Source organism: Sturnira hondurensis, unplaced genomic scaffold (assembly GCF_014824575.4).
Source record: "Sturnira hondurensis isolate 20B ecotype Veracruz unplaced genomic scaffold, ASM1482457v3 Scaffold0003681, whole genome shotgun sequence".
Taxonomy (NCBI): Eukaryota; Metazoa; Chordata; class Mammalia; order Chiroptera; family Phyllostomidae; genus Sturnira; species Sturnira hondurensis.
Window position 1 is genome coordinate 4,926,722 of NW_028076312.1, and position 17,933 is coordinate 4,944,654.

The window sequence follows — 17,933 nt, forward strand, 5'->3', positions numbered from 1 at the left end:
GGTTAACAAACCTTTATGGGAAAATCCAATGAGCCTCAGGGTTGAGTGCCACTCAGGTACTCCTGTGCTGGAAACGGTGGGGACCAGGCGAAGGGAGGAGGGGGTGGAGCTGCCCGGGACAGGGCACATCCTGGGCCCGTGTGTCTGCGCAGGCCCGATGGAATGTGGCCTCCTGGGGCCAGTCTGGCCAAGGAAAAGTGTGGGTGTCATTGCCACTGGAGAGGCAGGAAGGTAGATGCCACATACTTCACTGTGGGGAGGAAAGGGCTTGTGTTTTCAGACACCCTGTCGGGTGGCTGGCCTTCCTGAAGTCTGGCTCGAGTGGCCATAGCAAAGCTGGGTTTGCTTCCGTGAACGTCAGACCAGGATGTCGGCCCACAAGGAAAAGGCTGCCCTGAGGTGATGCCTTTCCAGATCTCTCCCCTCATTGGGCCGTATTTCGAACCATGAAAAACTGCTGATATTCAATAGGTTTTGATGTTTAAAAATACCGTAATTTCTTAGTTTTACCCCACATCTTCCCTGTGCGGTTATTACACTTTCGTTTCCTGTGGCACTGAGCTCTCTGAGGGCAGATGCTATGTCACCTGCACTTTTCCACCCCATGGGCCCACCTCTTGGTGCCTGGCCGTCATCACACCGAGCTGTCGGCACACACAGTGTAATGACATGAGCGACAGTTCAAATCTCTGTCACTACTTGCTTGAATTTCCCAGACTATGCATGGAAATAGGCGCGTCTCCCTGAAATACTCACGTAAGGAAAGGCACGCCACCTGTAATGTCAACCACAAAAGGGCTGCAAGCCCCCTGGGCAGGAGAGGCCCCATCCAGGGCCCACTGTGCACACATGTGTTCTTGCACGTCCTTGGGATGCAGCAGCCATAGCCTTGCACACACATGACTCTCCTCTGCAGGGCAGTGAGGTGTAGAATGCACGTAGTGGCTTCGTGCCAACCATGGTGAGTTCCGAGGGCCTGCAGGGCAGCTTCCCTCCTCGCCTGCGTCCTTGGGCAGGCGGCGCTCTGCGGGAGCAGCTGGTCCACCCAGTCACCTGAGGACCCACCAAGGACCCAAGGACGCGGGGCTTCCCGGTCGCCATGCGGCGGCGTGGGCAGGGTGCGGTGGGCTGCTGCAGCCTCTGCACCTGCCCCGGAACTGCTGGAGGTAAAGGGGGGCCGGCAGGTTCCAGGGCTCCCTTGACTGTGGCCACTCCTCAGTCCCTCCCTCCTCTTGGGGGAGGGGAGAGAGGAGGGGTACATAGAGAATCGGGTCTGGGAAGAGTGGGCTGGGCTTGCCTCTCTGCGGGGGAAGACTGCCGGCTGAGATCTCCGCAGGGTGCACGCAGGGGACTGTCGGGCAGTCGGCGGGTGCACACTCTTGAGTTCCAGGTTACTGGGGTGGGTGCACGCGCGCGGGGCTCCTGGTGACCTTGGGGGTGCACATTTGGGGCTTTCAGGTAACCTTGGGCTTGCACACGTGGGGTTTCCAGGTGACTGCGGGAGTGCACATTCAAGCCTTCCAGGTGACCGCAGGGGCACACACGGAGCTCCCTAGTGGCCGTGGGGACATGCGGGGCGGGCGGGCTTCCGCTTCCGCTGAGCAGCCCCCACCCTGGCGCAGGGCGCGCCCCTTGGCGGGGCTGGGGACCAATCCAGGGAAGGGAGGCGCTGCCGTGCCCCCCCAGCCTCGCTGCCGCGCCCCCCTCCCCACTTGTGTTACCCCACCCTTGAAGCACCTTCTGGTGCAGAGGAAAGCAGCTGCAGAGGATCGTTTTGTTCTGCCGGAGGATGAGGTTTTGGCTGAGAAGTGAAGAGATGGCTTTGGAAGAAATGGTGCAGAGATTAAATGCGGTTTCCAAGCACACTGGTAGGAGGAGCTGCTGGCCTTGAATTCTATGTTCTTAAGCTTGACATCATGTTGAATCATAGGGACATGTGTCTAATTTTTATATAATAGCCTTCCTTTCTTTTCCTAGCAGTAATAGCAGGAACGGGCAGCTAAGACGGGCATTTATCAGCCGCCGATAAATTTCCATGGTCAGTCAGCGTGATTTTATTCTGCCTAGGAGAACGAAAAATTGCGGTTGATGCCACAGGCTTTCTAGAAGGTCCGCGGTCTGTGCGTGGAGCGGCTGTCTGAAATCTGCTCTTTCAACCTGCATTTGTAACCATAGCGATGGAGAAAGCATAAGTATTTGTGGGTCAAAAATAATCTGAGCCGAGGGCTTTCGAGCCTGGTGTTGGGTATGGTGGCGATACCTGCTTGTTTTGAGGAGGAAAAATCCAGACTAATCAGGTGGTGCTTTTCTCCACCACCTATAATCTCACCTGAGACAAATGTTTGAGAGTGATACGGGTGCAGGGTGGAAGGACAGCATCCTCAGACATTTGTTTTCAGTACTAATGAAAAGATGGCTTAAGACCAGCCTCTAGGAGCAGGTGGGATGGAGTCGTTTAGGTTTCAGGAGAAGCTGAGCTGGCAGCGTCCTGCTATTGGCTTTGGCCGGTCACAGCTGAGTCTCCCTGCTGCTCTGTGCGGGTGGAGAGGGTCGGCATTCCCTAGTTCTCCTTGAAACGAAGAGGAAATAATCCTGTGTCATTAAAAGTAAGTCGCCAAATGTTTGCCTGACATTGTTATATGTTGTGTTATATGCCGTTACCTCATTATCTGAATAATATTTGCCTGAAAGATTTGATTTTGTCCGTTATGTGGTTTAGGTGTGGTAATCTTTCTTTCCTCTCTCTCTCTCCCCCCACCCCATAAGTGGGAGATCCCAGTGGCTTCTGAGAGCAAAGCAGTGATTAAATCGGCATACGCACCATTCTGCGTGATGGTCTAACCAAGACTTTCAGAGACATTCTGTTTTTAATGTTGATTTTTGTGATTAAAGCTACTGGATTTATTGTGTGTGGGTCAAAAGAAAATGAAACCATTCTATGCCATCTGGCCCCTTATTCTTAGAAAGGTAGTGGGCTCCCTTTTTCTGAAACACGAGTCGCGTTTTGCTTGGTGCAGGAATTGGCGAGTGGCTGAGGTGAAGGGCACATTGGACCGACCGCAGACTCACAGGGCTGCTCTCCCCCGGCCCCTGAGGGGGAGGGGCGGCTCTCCACACCCACTGCGTTGGGCCTGGAGTCGGAATTACAGAGTGGGGACTGTTCCAAGAGTGATGTCATTCCCTAGGTTTTAGGGATGGAGATTTTTTCCTTGAGCTCTGAGAGACGCATGTGCATTTTGAATTGTTTAAAGGCTGTCTCCAGAAAGCAGGAATGATGCTGACCACTCACTGAATGTATGTGGCATGCGAGCCAGGTGCTTATCTTGACCATGATCTCATTCTAAGCAGAAACTCTCAAGTGGGCGTCCCTTGACCCATGTGTGCTGCCAGCTACTGCAGATTTCACCAAGACTCTTAAATCCAGGTCAGCAGATACCCAGCCTTATGACTATCCAATGTCGTTTTCTGAGGGGCGAGCATCCTGCATCCATCCCCCTGCTTACCTCCCGCTAACACTGCTTCTCCCTTCAGCACGAATCCATTTTCACTGACTCTACACGTGAGGCAACACTGAACAGAGGCTGTGAGACATGACAGGGGCTGTAGGCTGTATCCCAGGCTGTGTATTGACACAGTGCCATCCGCTAAGCGTGGGGACGGGGACATAGGTCGATGTAAACCTACTCACCAACTGGGGCCTAAAGCCCAGGTCCATCCTCAAAAGAATTCCCCATCTGTAGCAGAATGGCTTCCACCCAGAGGTAATAGAGTTGTCCCACCTCCAGGGTGATTTGGGATAGATGGCAGGTGTGGGTTGGGGCTCCAGGACATTTGTCTGCATGTTGGTGTAGACGTTCAGGGCAGGGGGCCTGGCCCACTTAGGACAGGGTCACAGCTGAGGACTTGGGTTCAGTGACCTTGCGTAGAGCTTTGTGGCTATTTCACCTGCACAGATTTGGACCCTCCCTGCCTCTACGCTGAACCTCTGGTAGGCATTTTATCTTTGTCCTCTGGTTCGGACATGTGGCTGCCCTATTTGAAATTCAGATTTCAAATATGCTGCTCCCCCTCTGCAAGGACATGCATTATTTAGGTTAGTCTGTACGTAAAGGAGGACAAAGCACACTGCCCATGTGGTCTGGGAATCTTATCTTTTGACCTTGAGAATGTACATTGTATACATTCTTGAACCTCATCTTTAACCACAAGGCCAGGAGCACTTTCCAGTAGCGAAAAGCTCCCCTTCTCTGTGGTAGGGCTTCTTTCCCAGCATGTGCACTGTTTTGGTTTTCTCTTTATATTTGCAAAATTGGTGAAAAAATAATAAATATTTGAGGGAGAAATGTTAATGGATTTAGATGAACTAAGCATTTTTTTAAATGTAGAGCAGTCGTCCTCAAGCTAGAGCAACTGATACATCTGTAGAGAACCATCCCAGACTCCCGGGCCCCGCCCCCAGGGTTTCCGATTCAGAAGTCTGGGGCAGGGCCTGAGGATCTGCATTTTAAGTTCTCAGGTGATGCTGATGGTGCTAGCCCAGGGACCAAACTTGGAGAACCACTGCAGTAGAAGTCTTTAAATCTAGTGCCACCTCCTCCATTAATTAACTGTCTGCAAAATGTTAACTCTTGTCATGGAAGAGTGGATGAGGATGGATGGGTAGATGGATGAGTGGATGGGTGGATGGGTGGATGGATGGATGGATGGGGCTGCACACGAGACGATAGAAGTAGAAGCAACATCATATTTTGCATTTTAAGGTTCTTCCCCAGTGAAGACCAGCCATGTTTAGCTCTTTACATATTGAAGGAACAGATCCCGGTTCACATCAGAACATGAGTGATGGTGGGGGAGGGTGCTGTGAGCCTGCCTCACTCCTCTGGTTGGAGTTCAGCCAGGGCACTCACACTCTATGGACCAAACATCTTCCTTCCCACCCATTCTGTCCCATCCTCTCATCTCCTGCACCAAGCATCCCACAGTTCAAGAAGCTAAATATCAACTACTATCTCAGCTGCTAACTCAGCCACTTTGGGAGGATGGGGATGTTGCCCTGTACTATCACTATAGCAACGTTCGGGTAATTCGTGTCCATCCTCCTGACGGGCACCTTTTAAAGGAGTTTAAACCACAGCAGTGTTCTCTGTGCGCCATGTCCAAATCCAGGTGTGAGGAGCAGTGAGATTTCCTTTAGCAAGTTCCATTGCTGAGATCTCTAGAGAACCTGGAAGCCGGAAAGTGGAGGTAGCTTTGGTGGCAGACCTGACCAGTGAAGTTCTAGGGAGCATAGATAGATGCTGTTGGATAGAAAAGGTAAGAACATAGAACAACAAGCCCAGATATGTAGACAGTGCTCCGTGAGGGAGATGATGTGGCCTCATTCTTGATTTTAATTTGTGGAGCCTGCACCCCACAAAGCCTTCCCTTCTGAGGGGTCTTAGTTGTCCATGTCCTGGGTTTCCCTAAAGAAACCGTTCAGTTCCACAGCTGTTGATTGTCACTGTCTCAATGAAACCCTGTGGTTCTGCCCTCAGGGTCCCTGGGTCCCCCAGTAGGATAGCCTGTCCAGCTGAGGACAACCCCCCCTCTGCCTGTGTCATCCCCCATTTCTGGCCCATGGAGAGTTCTGCCCTCTTGTCATCTCGGGTCCCCTGTTGGAATGTGCCCTGCTCCTGCCAGGAAGGACACTTCCCTCATGCTTACCAGGGCGCTGGTGTCTGGCTTCCTTTCCTTCTTCATTAGCAGGGCTTGTTGTGACTTGCCCACCCCCAGGGTCCCTGATGCTCACCTCTCCCTCGGGCCCCCCAGCTGAGGTCCGCAACCTGCTGTTGGCATGGCCGGGGCTGACCCTCCCAGCTGGCTCTGTACCAGCCCAAACCATACAGCCCTGCGAGGAGCCTGGCCACCCTGCCTCGCCCCTCCGACCCCAGGCAGTCCCATGAAGGGTCTGCTTGGGTTACTACACGAAAATAAATAGTTAACCCAGAAATTCCAAAACACACCCTGGGAACTGTTTGTGTAAAATTTTCACAAGCTTTTGGAAGACTCTTCTGTGTGTAATGCAGCTATTCACATTTGCATTAGGAAGCCTGGAAGTCCTTGGTGCATGAGGTCAGAATAGCACAGAGGCGGCTGGGCCAGTGGGGAGGAGCCCCGAGTGAGAGCAGAGGGGCTCGGCCAGTACACTAGTCACATCGGCTGCTGTAACAAAGGTGCCACAGACTGGGAGGTTTAAGCAACAGACCTTTACTTCACAGAGTTCTGGAGGCAGGAAGTCCGAGGTCAAGGTGTTGGCCGGGCTGGTTTCTCCTGAGGCCTCCATTCTTGGTATGTAGATGGCCATCTTCCTCCTCCTGTGTCCTCGCAGGGTGGCCCCCCCAGATCTGCATCCTGATCTCCTCCTCTTTTTTTAAAAAAAGATTTTATCTCTTTTCAGAGATAGGGGAAGGGAAGGAGAGAGGGAGAGAAACATCAATGTGTGGTTGCCTCACGTGCACCCCCTACTGGCCCACAACCCAGCCACGTGCCCTGACTGGGAATTGAACCAGTGACCCTTTGGTTCGCAGGCGGGCACTCAGCCCATTGAGCCACACCAGCCAGGGCTGATCTCCTCTTCTTATAAGGACACTAGTCACATTGGATTAGGGCCCACTCTAATGACTACAGTTTACCTTAATTATGTCTTTAAAGACCTTATCTTCAAATACAGTCACATTCTGAGGTTCGGGGAATTGGGACTTCAACCTATAGGTTTTGGAGGGACACAGTTCATCCGTGACACCCACACTGCACGTGAACTGTGGGGCCCCAGCTCCAGCTCAGCTCAGACTCTGAGGGGAATCACCCGCCTTTGAGACATTTCAGCAGAATTGTGATATTATCTCCTCTAGAATTTTAAAGGCTGTCTGACTGCTTGTTGAAGAGACAGAGCAATCTAAGGGAGAGGGAGGCCACCTCCAGTTCAGGTCCAGGAGAAGGTAGACGGCCACTGGGACCAGAATAGCAGAAGCACGGGTGGCAGGTGGTGCAGACAGTGGGGCACTGGACATGCTTTGAAGGTCGGCTGACCTAGCTGGACCTGGGCAGTGAGAGGAGAGGAGGACTGTGAGGCCCATCTGCCGTTACCCGAACCTCCCGGGCTGCTTGCCACTCTCTGGCCATAAACCCTCCCTAGGAAGGTGGTGTCTGGCTGAGACGTGCTTAGTGTGGCAGCAGGCTGGGGGCTGAAGGACCAGGGTATCAAGTATGGGCTTTCAGGGACAAGAAGGTTCCCAGGACGTCCCTAAAGGTGGAGTGATCTGACACCACCCGATTGCACTGGTCAGAGGAAAGAGTCCCTTCCTTCTAGGCTGACTCAGCCGGCGGCGTGTTGGTGCACACGTTTCTGCACAGAGAGGTTCATGATACTGAACGTGGGAGCTTTAAATGCAGGGGTCACAGCACTGGCAGCATTACACTCTGTCCAGCAGGGTTGCCATCACGGGCATTAGTACCCACCCATGCCTGCTGGTGTGACTATGAAATATGGGAACTAGTTTTAAAAATAAACCAATAGCTTACATAGGAAATATTTTGTGACTCTTGTTAGCAGGGATTGGAGAATGAGTTTTGGAGAAACTGAGCACAGAGAGAAGCTTGTGGGAGGCAGTTAGTGATTTATTCTTTTTTTTGAATTGTCCATTGGAGGTTTTCCTGGTTTCCTCCATCTAACATAGTGTTCGTTGGGTATGGCCCTGGACCAGGCATCACCTGGAAGCTTGTTGGAAATGCAGATTCTCAGGCCCAGCCTAGCCAGGTGAGTCTGCTGCCCAAGCTTGAGGCCGAGGGGTTCTGGGAGGACGGCACGGCTCTGGTCAGTGAGAAGATGAAAGCTGGGCCCTCACGTCCTTCAGTGGACTCCAGAAATGGAATCAACTGGGACACAGGGAGGACCCCTAAGGCCTATGCCATCCCCGCCTGGGGCTTCTGCTCACCCTTCAGCTAATACAGGCCCTCCCTCGGGCACTTGCTCAGGGGCTGCTCGGGAGGCAACCTTCTCCTGTTGCCCGAATTGCTCTGGCATTCCCGGGTCCTGTGCCCACAGCCCTGGGTGCGGTGCTCTCCCCACCCTACCGTCTGCTTGGTGGCTCCTTTACCACATCCATCCGTTCACTGAGCCTGGGGGGTGCCCCGTCTGCCTTTGGGTCCCCAGGCCTGGCTCTGAAATGTGCTCCATATGTGTGGAACTAGCAAGAGGTAGAAAGCACATGTTAATGTGAATTGAGAAATTGTGGCAGGCGGTGAAACACCTAAAGATGAAATATTTGTGAATATTTTTCTGATTTTCAGAAAGAAAATGTTTTATTGAGAAAATACAACTTAATTATCTTAGCCTTCATAAATGAATGAAAAAATTGTGAGTCCATTCAAAGGAAAATGATCATCTCCAGCTAGCAACAAAGATACACTAAATTTTTTAAATTACTTTATTGTTGTTCAATACACTGAATTCTTAATAAACCAATTATTTTGTGAGAGTGTGAGGGTAAAAGTCAAAGGAACTTTATTCATATTTTGGTATCTGCATTTTGAAAAAGGCCTTTTTTTTTTGCATTCTGTGTTGTCCTCCATGAACAGAGGAGAGAGAGTGACTAGGATTTTGAGATTGTTTGGACCCTCTTTTAGCAAGCACTCCCTCTCCCCTTCCACTGCGGGAGGAGCACGTGTGCCCCTCTGACTTGCACTTGACCATGTGACTGGGCTCTGCAGATCTGATGCTTCTGTGTGCTCGCACAGTGGGCTGGCCCTTCCCACTCCCCAGAGACCCCTCGTGAGGCTATAACCAAGGCTGCCATGGCCCCTCCAGCCCGAGTCCAAAATGAGGCATGTGGAGCAGAGCCACCTCCACAAAGTTGTAAACATGAGAATAACACTTACATTTATATGGCACTCAGTTGGGGGCAGCTCGTCGGGCAGCATTAGCATGGCACTCGCTGACTAACGCAGATAGAGAGGTTTGACTGGAGCTGAACAACCCTAATGAATGAGTGAGTGGGAGAATGATACTCTGCAGGGTGACTCCATTATCTTCTCACTTTTTAAAATAGATATTGAAATGTTGTCTTTGCCTATTGGAAAACAGAAGACCTACCAGAAACACGTGCGTGCTTGTCCAGCATACCAGCTCCTGCCCAGTGAGAGAAGGAGCGGAGGTGTTCTTTCGGCTTCCAAGTGGCACAGTTGAGAGCAGTGAGTCAATGAGTAGAAATTACAGAAGTCAGATTTTGACTGAAAGGAAATATTCTTCCAAAGGACTCCGAAACCAGAGAGCCTCCCGGAGAGCATGTGAGCATGCTCCTAGGCTGTTGCCGTGGAGTTCGTGCGTGCTGTCCTCTTGACTCAAAGGGAGCTGGGGGTCCGTAGTGGCCCTGGCAGCTCCAGTGACTTCTCAGATTCCGTGCCTTTAAAAATTGCTGGTCTTGCTCAAAATGTTTTGCAAACATCTCTGAGATTTCCAATTTCAATGGACGTGGTTACAAAGAATGAGTCTTTAAAAATAAAGACTCTTGGTGGTTGAAGAAGGGTGTGCCAAAGGCACTGCACATACTTTCCAGTGAGGTCCTCATGCAATGTCCTCAATAGTGCCTGTGACTTTAAGACCATAAATGAAATTGAACTTCCTATGTTCTCTCATCAACATTACAACCAAACAGTGTTGTACTGGACAATCTTATCAGAACCTGCTGCATAATAGGGTCTTAGAAGGCAATTCAAACAAAGCAGGCTTTGACCATCTCGAAGAGAACAAGCTTAATTTGGATTTGTAGACATTGATCCCATTTATGTTTCTGCTTTTGCTTGGTAGTTATCCCTTTGTTTAAGCAAAACAAACAAACAAATGTAAAACTGTTTTGACGTAAGTGGGACTTGTGTTGGTGGGACCACATCCATGAACTCGACATGTTTGTCGCCATGGGTTGCCCTCCTTGGGCTGTCGTGTCCGGTGTCTGCAGATGACAGTTGTATGCTCAGTATCCTCCTAACCTTTACTAACACACAGCTTCCCTCCTGCCAGAACCAAGGCCTGGACAAGTCAGCTGGCCTGCCTCCCTGTGGGGGCGACTTTGCCCTCAAGTCCCCCTGTCTGCCACAGATGAAAAACACTATCAAGACATGATCTGCTTGGGGAGGAGAGGTGACCAGTTTCTCAGAGGAAAAAGGCCTGGAGCCCCTTCCTCCAGGGGCTTTTATTGGGTTGTAATACGCAAGAATACGGGCAGCAAGGATCAAACAGTAGATAACATTTCAGAGAAATCTGAGGGCTTAGTCTGAGTCAGTGTCTGTCAGGAAATGGGGTTGCAGAAACTTTGGGAGACATACTCATTTCCTGCTTGGACCCTTAACATACAAATGAAGATACTCTTAGCAAAGCAGGCTTCACAGCACTTTTAGGAATTCTTTCTTATGCCAGATTTCTTCCAGAAATCACTCTAGCAAGGCAAGGAGCTGCACCCCTCCCCATCAGGCTTTCAGACTTAAATGGATCAGAGCCAGGAAGCATTTCTCCCAGAGGACATGGGGACTCAGGCTATGTCACATAGCCGGGGGGCAAGGGTCCATTGCTCCCACCGAGTCCTTCCATGATGACCTCCCAAGCGATCGAGTCTGGCTTAGGTTGCCCCTCGCTGTGAGGTGTTGTACCCTCATCAACATCGACCATGCTTTTGGGGGCAGGGGGAGGAAGCTGAGGCTGCGTTTGCTACCAGCGACAAGCTTTGTCCCCTGTGGCTCACATTCCAGAGGTCATTCACTCATCCTTAGCCATGGGGGGTAGTTACAGTTCCTGAAACCAGTCAGAGTGTTTCCCAACACCTCCCTTTATTTCCACATAGCTCCCTTATAACATTTCACTGTGTGCCACTTGCATTGTCTGTTAATCGCTTGGCAGATCAGTGTTGTCCTCCCTGCCACGTTCAGAGCTCCGTAAAGAACAATGACCATGTTCGGACACCTGTGGGCCTCCCCTTAGGACCACGTGGTGCTGCCTCTGCTGAGACCACTGAGGGTGGCCAGGTTGCTCCAGTCTTTATTCAATGTGTGTGTTTTCCGCAGCTCCCTCGGCAAACGTCCCTGGTGAGAGAACCTTTGCTGTTGGTCATCTGAGTGATGACCAACTTAGTAACTGAGGTCAGTTTGATAACTGAGAATCCTCCCCAGAACCAGACTTTCAGGATCTAGTGTCTATAAAAGAACGTGATCTGAGCAACCTCTTTTTTTGTTGTAATTACTAACAATGCGTAAACATTGCAGTGAAAAGCTTTCCAAGCCTCAGCTACTCGACAAATTGGTAAACACATTTTCTCGAGAAGAGAATAATTTTAACAGTCCCTTAAGGTCCGTTGGTTCACAATTTAACCAAACGTGGTCTTCTGCAGCTTAATTCCACACAGTGAGGCCGCCTGCGGTCTATCTACTGTTTTCCCCTGGGGCTGACGTACAGAGGTAGCCAGGGCTGGAAGCGCTGTCCGCGTGTCTAAACTCACCTTTTTGCCAGAACAGCCATCTCTGCGTGGATCATTAACCCTTGCAGCTGGGTTTGTACTATTACAAGTAGTATTTTCACATTCCTGTATTTCTGATCAACTAAGAATTTCTCTGATCACATTTGTTTTATACCTCTGGTTTTAGAGAAAGAAGCATTTGTTGTAGCTCTCAGAACAAGCTGTTGCGGTTGTCTGATGCACACACAAAAACCTAATTGCCTAAATTCTAATTCTCGTTAAGTGCCAAAGTTGAACTATAGCAACATTCTTGTAGTTCTATTTGGGTAAAATGTGAAATGAGGTTTTCTTCTTTGGGGTGGGGGGCGGTAATCATAGAGCCCCTGCAGAGAGCGAGTGAGTATTAGAAACTGAAATCATCAGGTGGAACCGCAACTTGGAGTTCAAATCCCAGCTCTGCCATCTATCAGCATGAGGTGCCTCCCTTTCCCCACCTGTAAAGTGGGTCCACGAGAGCAGCTTCTTTGTCAGGTTGCTGTGAAGAACGAGTAAGTTAAATTCACGTAAAGGCACCGGGAGCTGCCTGCAGGAGGCTCTCCGCGAACGCCCACCTGTGCCTTTGTCACACGGGAACGCACTTAATGAGTGCCTTGCTCGTGCATTTAGTATGTGTTGTAGCCATTATTATTACATATTAATAACTGTGTTCTTCCATTAACAATCACAATAATGAAACATGAAGATTTTCCAGACACGCGAGAAGGAAAAGAAGCATACGAGAAGCCATGGCTTGGAAAGGAAGGGACGTGTTAGGGGCCATGCCACCTAGAGGCGATTCTCCAAAGGGGTGCCCTCGACACTGCCGGCCCGTGGGCGTGGCTCTGGCGCACCGCCCCTCAGGGAGGAGTTTCATGGCGGAGCCTTTTCGTCTTTCCCGTAGAGGAACATTTGTCCCAGCTTCAATCCTGAAAGATACACCAAGGCTGAGGAGAAATGTCACTTTGCGGAGGAGACCTTCAATAGCATTTAAAGCTCTGAGTCCAACCCTGCAAAGGGGGAGGGGGGTGTTCTTCCTACACTTCAGAGACTAAGTGGTTGTGTGTGTCTACAGTAGGGTTTCAGCAAATGTTCTAGCTTCTTGCTTTATTTCGTGATTAATAGTATTAAAGAAATGAATCCAGTCCCCGAAGCGTGACAACCAATTTTCTTATTTTTATAGTCACACCAGGTGGCTGTGGCACTTAACTCACCAAAGGAAAGAACTAGTGTTAAGTTTTCACTGATGACACATTTGGCAGAATTTCAGGAATGCTGAACTAATGCCCCAAATGTGACTTCACTTTGGTAAGGATGCTTTGTCTTTAGAGACAAAAAAATTTTTTGAGGGTTTTGAGTTCTGAGTCCTTTAGAAGGGAAAGTGTATCATTTTGTATTTAAGTGATAACAAAATACAGGAAGTCACGGGATGCACCCAGATGTTAGGTCTCAACAGCTTATCAGTTCTGTAATCTTATGCTCCCATCAGTTCCGAAAGGGCTAAAATACTTACTGTTTTCTGAGATCCAGTCCTTAGTGTTGGCGGGATCGCTTTTTCATACCACAGAGTGTCTGGCATGTGACGCTGTTGCCCCGCTCCCGGACCACTCTGCCTTTGTCATCATTGAAAATGGCAAGAAGCATCTGACTGGAAGCCCCTATGAAACACTGAACAACTTAGTAGTGACCAGCAATGTGGCTCCCCACGAAGTGCCACCAGGTAAGGCTTCGACATTGTGGCTGAGAGCAGTGCCAGGTGATGGGGCAGGTACCTGGCGCTAAACAGGAGGAGGGTTCTCCAGGTGTGCGGCTGCCTGTGGACCTCAGGGATTTCCGGCCACAGGAAAGGAGAATGAATTATCTACGCATAGCCAGGCGGGTGCTGGGTACCGCATCCGGCAAAAAACTGGGGAAAGGATGAAGTGAGGAGAAGTTGAAGCAGCACCTGTTCCTGGGAGCGAGGCATGCCGGCGATGCGGGGACTCCCCAGTGCTGGTGTGCGGTGCCAGCATGTGCCAGCCTCGTGGACACCCACTGAGTGTCAGCGCCGTGTGCGGCTTTCTGTATGTGGCTTTTTTGTACCTGAGTCCTCCAGTGTGGCTTCAATGAGGCAGGTCAACAGGTGGTCCCTTCGCTGCCTGATTAAGCCCCAGAAGAATTGAATTTTAAATTACCCAGCATCTCATTTGGTTGAAAACTACATTAAATAATTCCCTGCTCTCCTGACATGATTTATTTAAGACTCTTTTACTGCCAAAATTCATGCCATTTATTGATATGAAATTAACAATAACTTGAGATCGTGTTGTATAAAATATACTCTTGGGGCACAAAATCAAAGTCAGTCCACTCCTCGAATGGCCCGAGCCCTTCAGCTTCCCCCAGCCTCACTCAGCACACCTGGCGAGGGCCAGCGTCATGTGAGGGGGAACTTGGATCTCAAGTGTTTCCTGTATTTTTTCACCAAGGAGCTATTGAAGATCTTAGAGGAAGACATGCCCACTGACTGCTGGGAAAATCCCGTAGAATTTTCAAGATGTTTGCCAACCCCGGAGGCTGTAAACATGTGAGATGAAGAAACCGACAGATTGTGAGTGAGGTTCACATTCAGAACTGACTTTTGGGAAAGGTCTTAATTAGTAACATTGTTAAAACTTATTTAGAGACTTGGGGGAAATCGGTCGGACCCAGATACACTCCATGAAAGAGCACATTGAATCGTAAACATCACATGCACACGTGTGAGTGTTCTGACCTACCAGCCATTTGGGAACGGTCCTGACATTCCAGATTGTCACCGTTTTCTCTGCATACCCTAACACTCACGCGGGGGAAGGGAAAGACACGCAGAAAGTCCGAACAAGCTCACCTCAGAAACGGCACCTGACAGGCGGCTGTTGCAGCAAGGATCACCTGGCAGGCAGCCTCTGGGGGGCTTAGCTCTCGCGTTTCCCTGGGTCGTTTCCTGGGGTCCCATGGACTGAACCTAACTGCAGGTTCCCCAGCCACAGAAGGAGGACCTGCGTCCTGGACATGCGTATCAAAACACCATCTGTTTCCTCCCAATTGTGTGTTGGGATTGGCCTCTGCTTAAAAGCCAGCGTGAAGGGACAGAAATGCCACCTCGAGAGCCTGACAGCACCCACTGCTAGTGTTTGACTCTCAGTCACGGTTTTCTTGTGCTTCTGGGTAGAGGAAGTGTTAGGCTGTGACTTCCCAGGCTCTGCGCCTGCGTGGTTTTCCTCTTGTACCTTCCTAAGGATGCAGAATAGGGAGTTAGCTTCACTTCCTGAGTTCTCAGGTGGCCCTAGGGGCCAGTTTGCCACACCCCATGGTACCCGGTGGGGATGGAGGGTGGGGGAGGGGAGGCTTGAGCAGCCAGCACCGGCTTCTCCTGCCCTTTCCACTCTCTTGGCAACTTTGGTGCACAGAAGCACAAATCTCCTCGTAACCAAGCGAAGTGCCAGGCAGAGTCACTGTACTGTTGAAATGGGTACCAGAGCTGCTGCCTCTTAGAGGTCGAGGAAGCACATGTTCCCGGGACCAAGCCTGTCCCCTTGGCTTTACATTCTCCAGTGGGAAGCGCACCCCAGTTTCATAGGGTCCCCTCAGCCTATTTAACACTCATGGGAGGAGGGGTGCGCCCTGAAAGACTAAAATGAAATAAAAACATTATTTGCTATAAACCAGAGACACCTGCTCTAATCACATTGGCTCATAAAAAGGTGCCCGTGGTGCACTGGGTGAAGCGTGGTCTTTCGGACAGACGTAGGTGCCAACCTCCATTACTCCCTTATCATGGGTCCTTCCGCATACAATAAGCATGCCTAAGCCCTTCAAGCCACAGCATTGTATTTTAAATGGCACTGAAATTCACTGCCTGTCGAATCAAAAGTAAGGATCTGAATGAAACAGCAGAGTGTGTCCACAGCAGGCACCAGATCTGGGGCAAGAGGAGCATCCCCTGCTGTCCCAAGGCAGTCCCGAGCATCCCTCCATGGGGGCAGTGGCATGGGCACCAGCTTCTGGAACCTCTGGGCTTGGGGCAGTTCAACGTCTCTGTGTGGAAAGTGTCAGCCTGCCAAGCAAAGCAGCATTATCATTTCCTTTTTCTGAAGCTGGACAGCAGACAGGAGTAACAGGCGCAGGAACTTCCAGTTTATTTCAAGAAAGCCTGGGGCCACTTCCCCTCCCTTCCTCCTGCCTTGTAGTTGTATAGCTGTTTGTTTGAACTTGAGACTTCCTGGCCTTGGAAGGTGTTTTTGGCTTGGGCAGTCAAAGCAGCTCCTTGACATTCGGAGCTCCAGCCAGCACAAGCCCCCCTTTCTAAGGAAGGAAATGCCTAGAACTTGCAAATAGATTGGTAGGGTGTGGCCCTGCCCCCACTCTGCAGGAGTGTTTCTCTGATACCACAGGCATTGTCTGCCCCTGCCTGTCCTGCAAGGTGTGGAGGGCAGGCAAGTGCTGGAGTTGTTCTCTCTAGGTGGCCCCCCTTGCACTGGCAGCAGGAGGCAGGCCAGGGGCAAGGGCACGGTCTGAGCTGCCCAGAGTGGACTGTCGGTACAAGTGGTCATTACGCAGTGAGGCTTGGAGTTAGAGGCTAGGGACTCCAGAGGACAGACTCGGCACTTAGTCACTAGAGACTGTGTGCCTGACTTGGCGTGCGGAGCAGCACCTGGGTGCCCTCGGCCACGTCACCCTGGCACAGGGGCCGCATTTGGCCCTTGTGTAAGCCTATCCAAAGAATCGAAGCCTCCACCTCTGCTGCTGCTGCCGCAACCGCGCATCTCTGGTGGAAAGACAAAGTGATGGCCGAGAAGGGAGCATCCCGGGGAGCTCCAGGGCGTCTCCAACGTCGATTCTGGCCCCTGAGCCGAAGGCGCCGGGGAACCTCAAGGCATCCACAGTCGGGTGAGGCGGGATGGGATAGCGCCATCCAAGGTGCACAGGGACAGGCTCCAAGTGTCCCCTTAGCGGGGTGGGGAGACTTCCCTGTATATTTCTTTAACTAAAAAACGTGTGCCGTTTGCAAGACTTTTTACAAAAGCTAGAAAGGACATGTTGGGCAATTTTCGAGTCCGATTGTATTTGATTTACTGTGTGCTCGGGTTTGGAGGAATCTGGATTCATGCATCCGTTTCTGCTGTGGCTGGGATGACAGGGGGCAGACACAAGGGAAGCGCATTTGTAAGGGGAGCTCACTCTGCAAGTGAGGCTTCTGTGCTGTGCCCTTTCTGCCTCGAGGGGTGTCCGAGCCGCAGGGTTGGAGCCCCAGCCCCCAAGCCCCTGTCGTCTGCAGCTAGACATCAGGGAGTCAGCAGGCAGCATTTCTCTCTGAATAGCAAGCACTGTTTTTACTAGAAGAAGGGCATGGCAGCTTGGAGCATTTGCTCAGCCAGACGGCACAGTTGAAATTCTCACAGGTCTCAAAATGATGTTTTTACAAACTGACTTCCAAGGGAGTGGGGGTATTCTAATAGAGTGGGCTGGAGAAAAGAGCCTTGTCACATATGTCTGTTCCTTCCTCCCTGAGCAACCCCTCCCTTCTTCAGAAACCCGATAGCAGGTTTGCTGTTGAATTTGGGGCAGCCTCTGACTCTGTGACCCTGGCCTGCTGTGGGACACTGTTAGGGTGTCAGGGTGGCATCCGTTCCCTGGACAGATGCCCTTAATGTAATGTGCAGGACAGCAGAAATAACAGGTCAGAGCCAGGCCCATGCCTTTCCATGCCTTGGGGACCCCAGGGCTCTCTCCTAGATGGCCCCGCGGAGCGGACGTCAGCAGCCTGGCGCAGCACCGGGAAACCTGCGTGAAGCCTGCCCTGACACCAGGTGTCTGGGACTGGACCAGGGCTGAGTGTGTGGTCCAGGTGTGGCTGGTGGCCCCAGGCGGACTCGAGCCTGGGTGGACTCAGGCACAGACCCAGTTTCCCTCTGGGGCAGAAACAGAGCCCACACGCCAAAGCCATACTGCTTCTGCTTCTTGGTTGTGATTCTGAGCTCAGTGGCATCAGTACAGACGACTCAGGGTCAACATAACAGGGTCTCAACCTTCTCACTGAGTCCACTGACTTCTGCCCTAACTCAGAGTGAGTGGGGCGGCTACCAGAGGCTGTGTGTGGGCCCTGCCCCTGCCCAGCACAGGCTGGGACTGGGCGGGCTCTGGTCTGCCTCTCCATCCTCCCGCCATGCCCGCTGTCAGGAAAGCTCCCCACACTGGTTGGGTCCGAGAGGGACAGGGAGTCCCCAAGTTCTCTGACCAGACCTGCCCTGGCCCTGGGGTGTCTGTGCCCAGGCTCTGTTAGGGTGGTCCCAGGGACCCCAACTATGAAAGGACTCGTCCAAGTTATCATCTCGGAGCCTGGAGACTTAGAGGGAGAGGGCAAGGGCAAGGCCTGGGCAAGTGGTTCTACTGTTC

General features: G+C 51.3%; 1 protein-coding gene across 10 annotated transcripts in view; it reads left to right on the forward strand.

The window, feature by feature from the left end:
• Positions 1-17,933, forward strand: part of MCF2L (MCF.2 cell line derived transforming sequence like) — a 169,350-nt gene that overhangs the window by 55,574 nt on the left and 95,843 nt on the right. For 2 of the 10 annotated variants that reach the window (XM_037042056.1, XM_037042060.1), the window contains exon 1: positions 1,730-1,868. The exons of 6 other annotated variants lie outside the window; for them this stretch is intronic. In XM_037042056.1, the coding sequence (XP_036897951.1) occupies positions 1,790-1,868 (79 nt within the window). In that variant the 5' untranslated portion in view covers positions 1,730-1,789. Of the gene's footprint in view, positions 1-1,143; positions 1,167-1,729; positions 1,869-15,936; positions 16,428-17,933 lie in introns of those variants that run through there. 2 more of the 10 variants (XM_037042059.1, XM_037042054.1) reach the window with 2 other exon arrangements.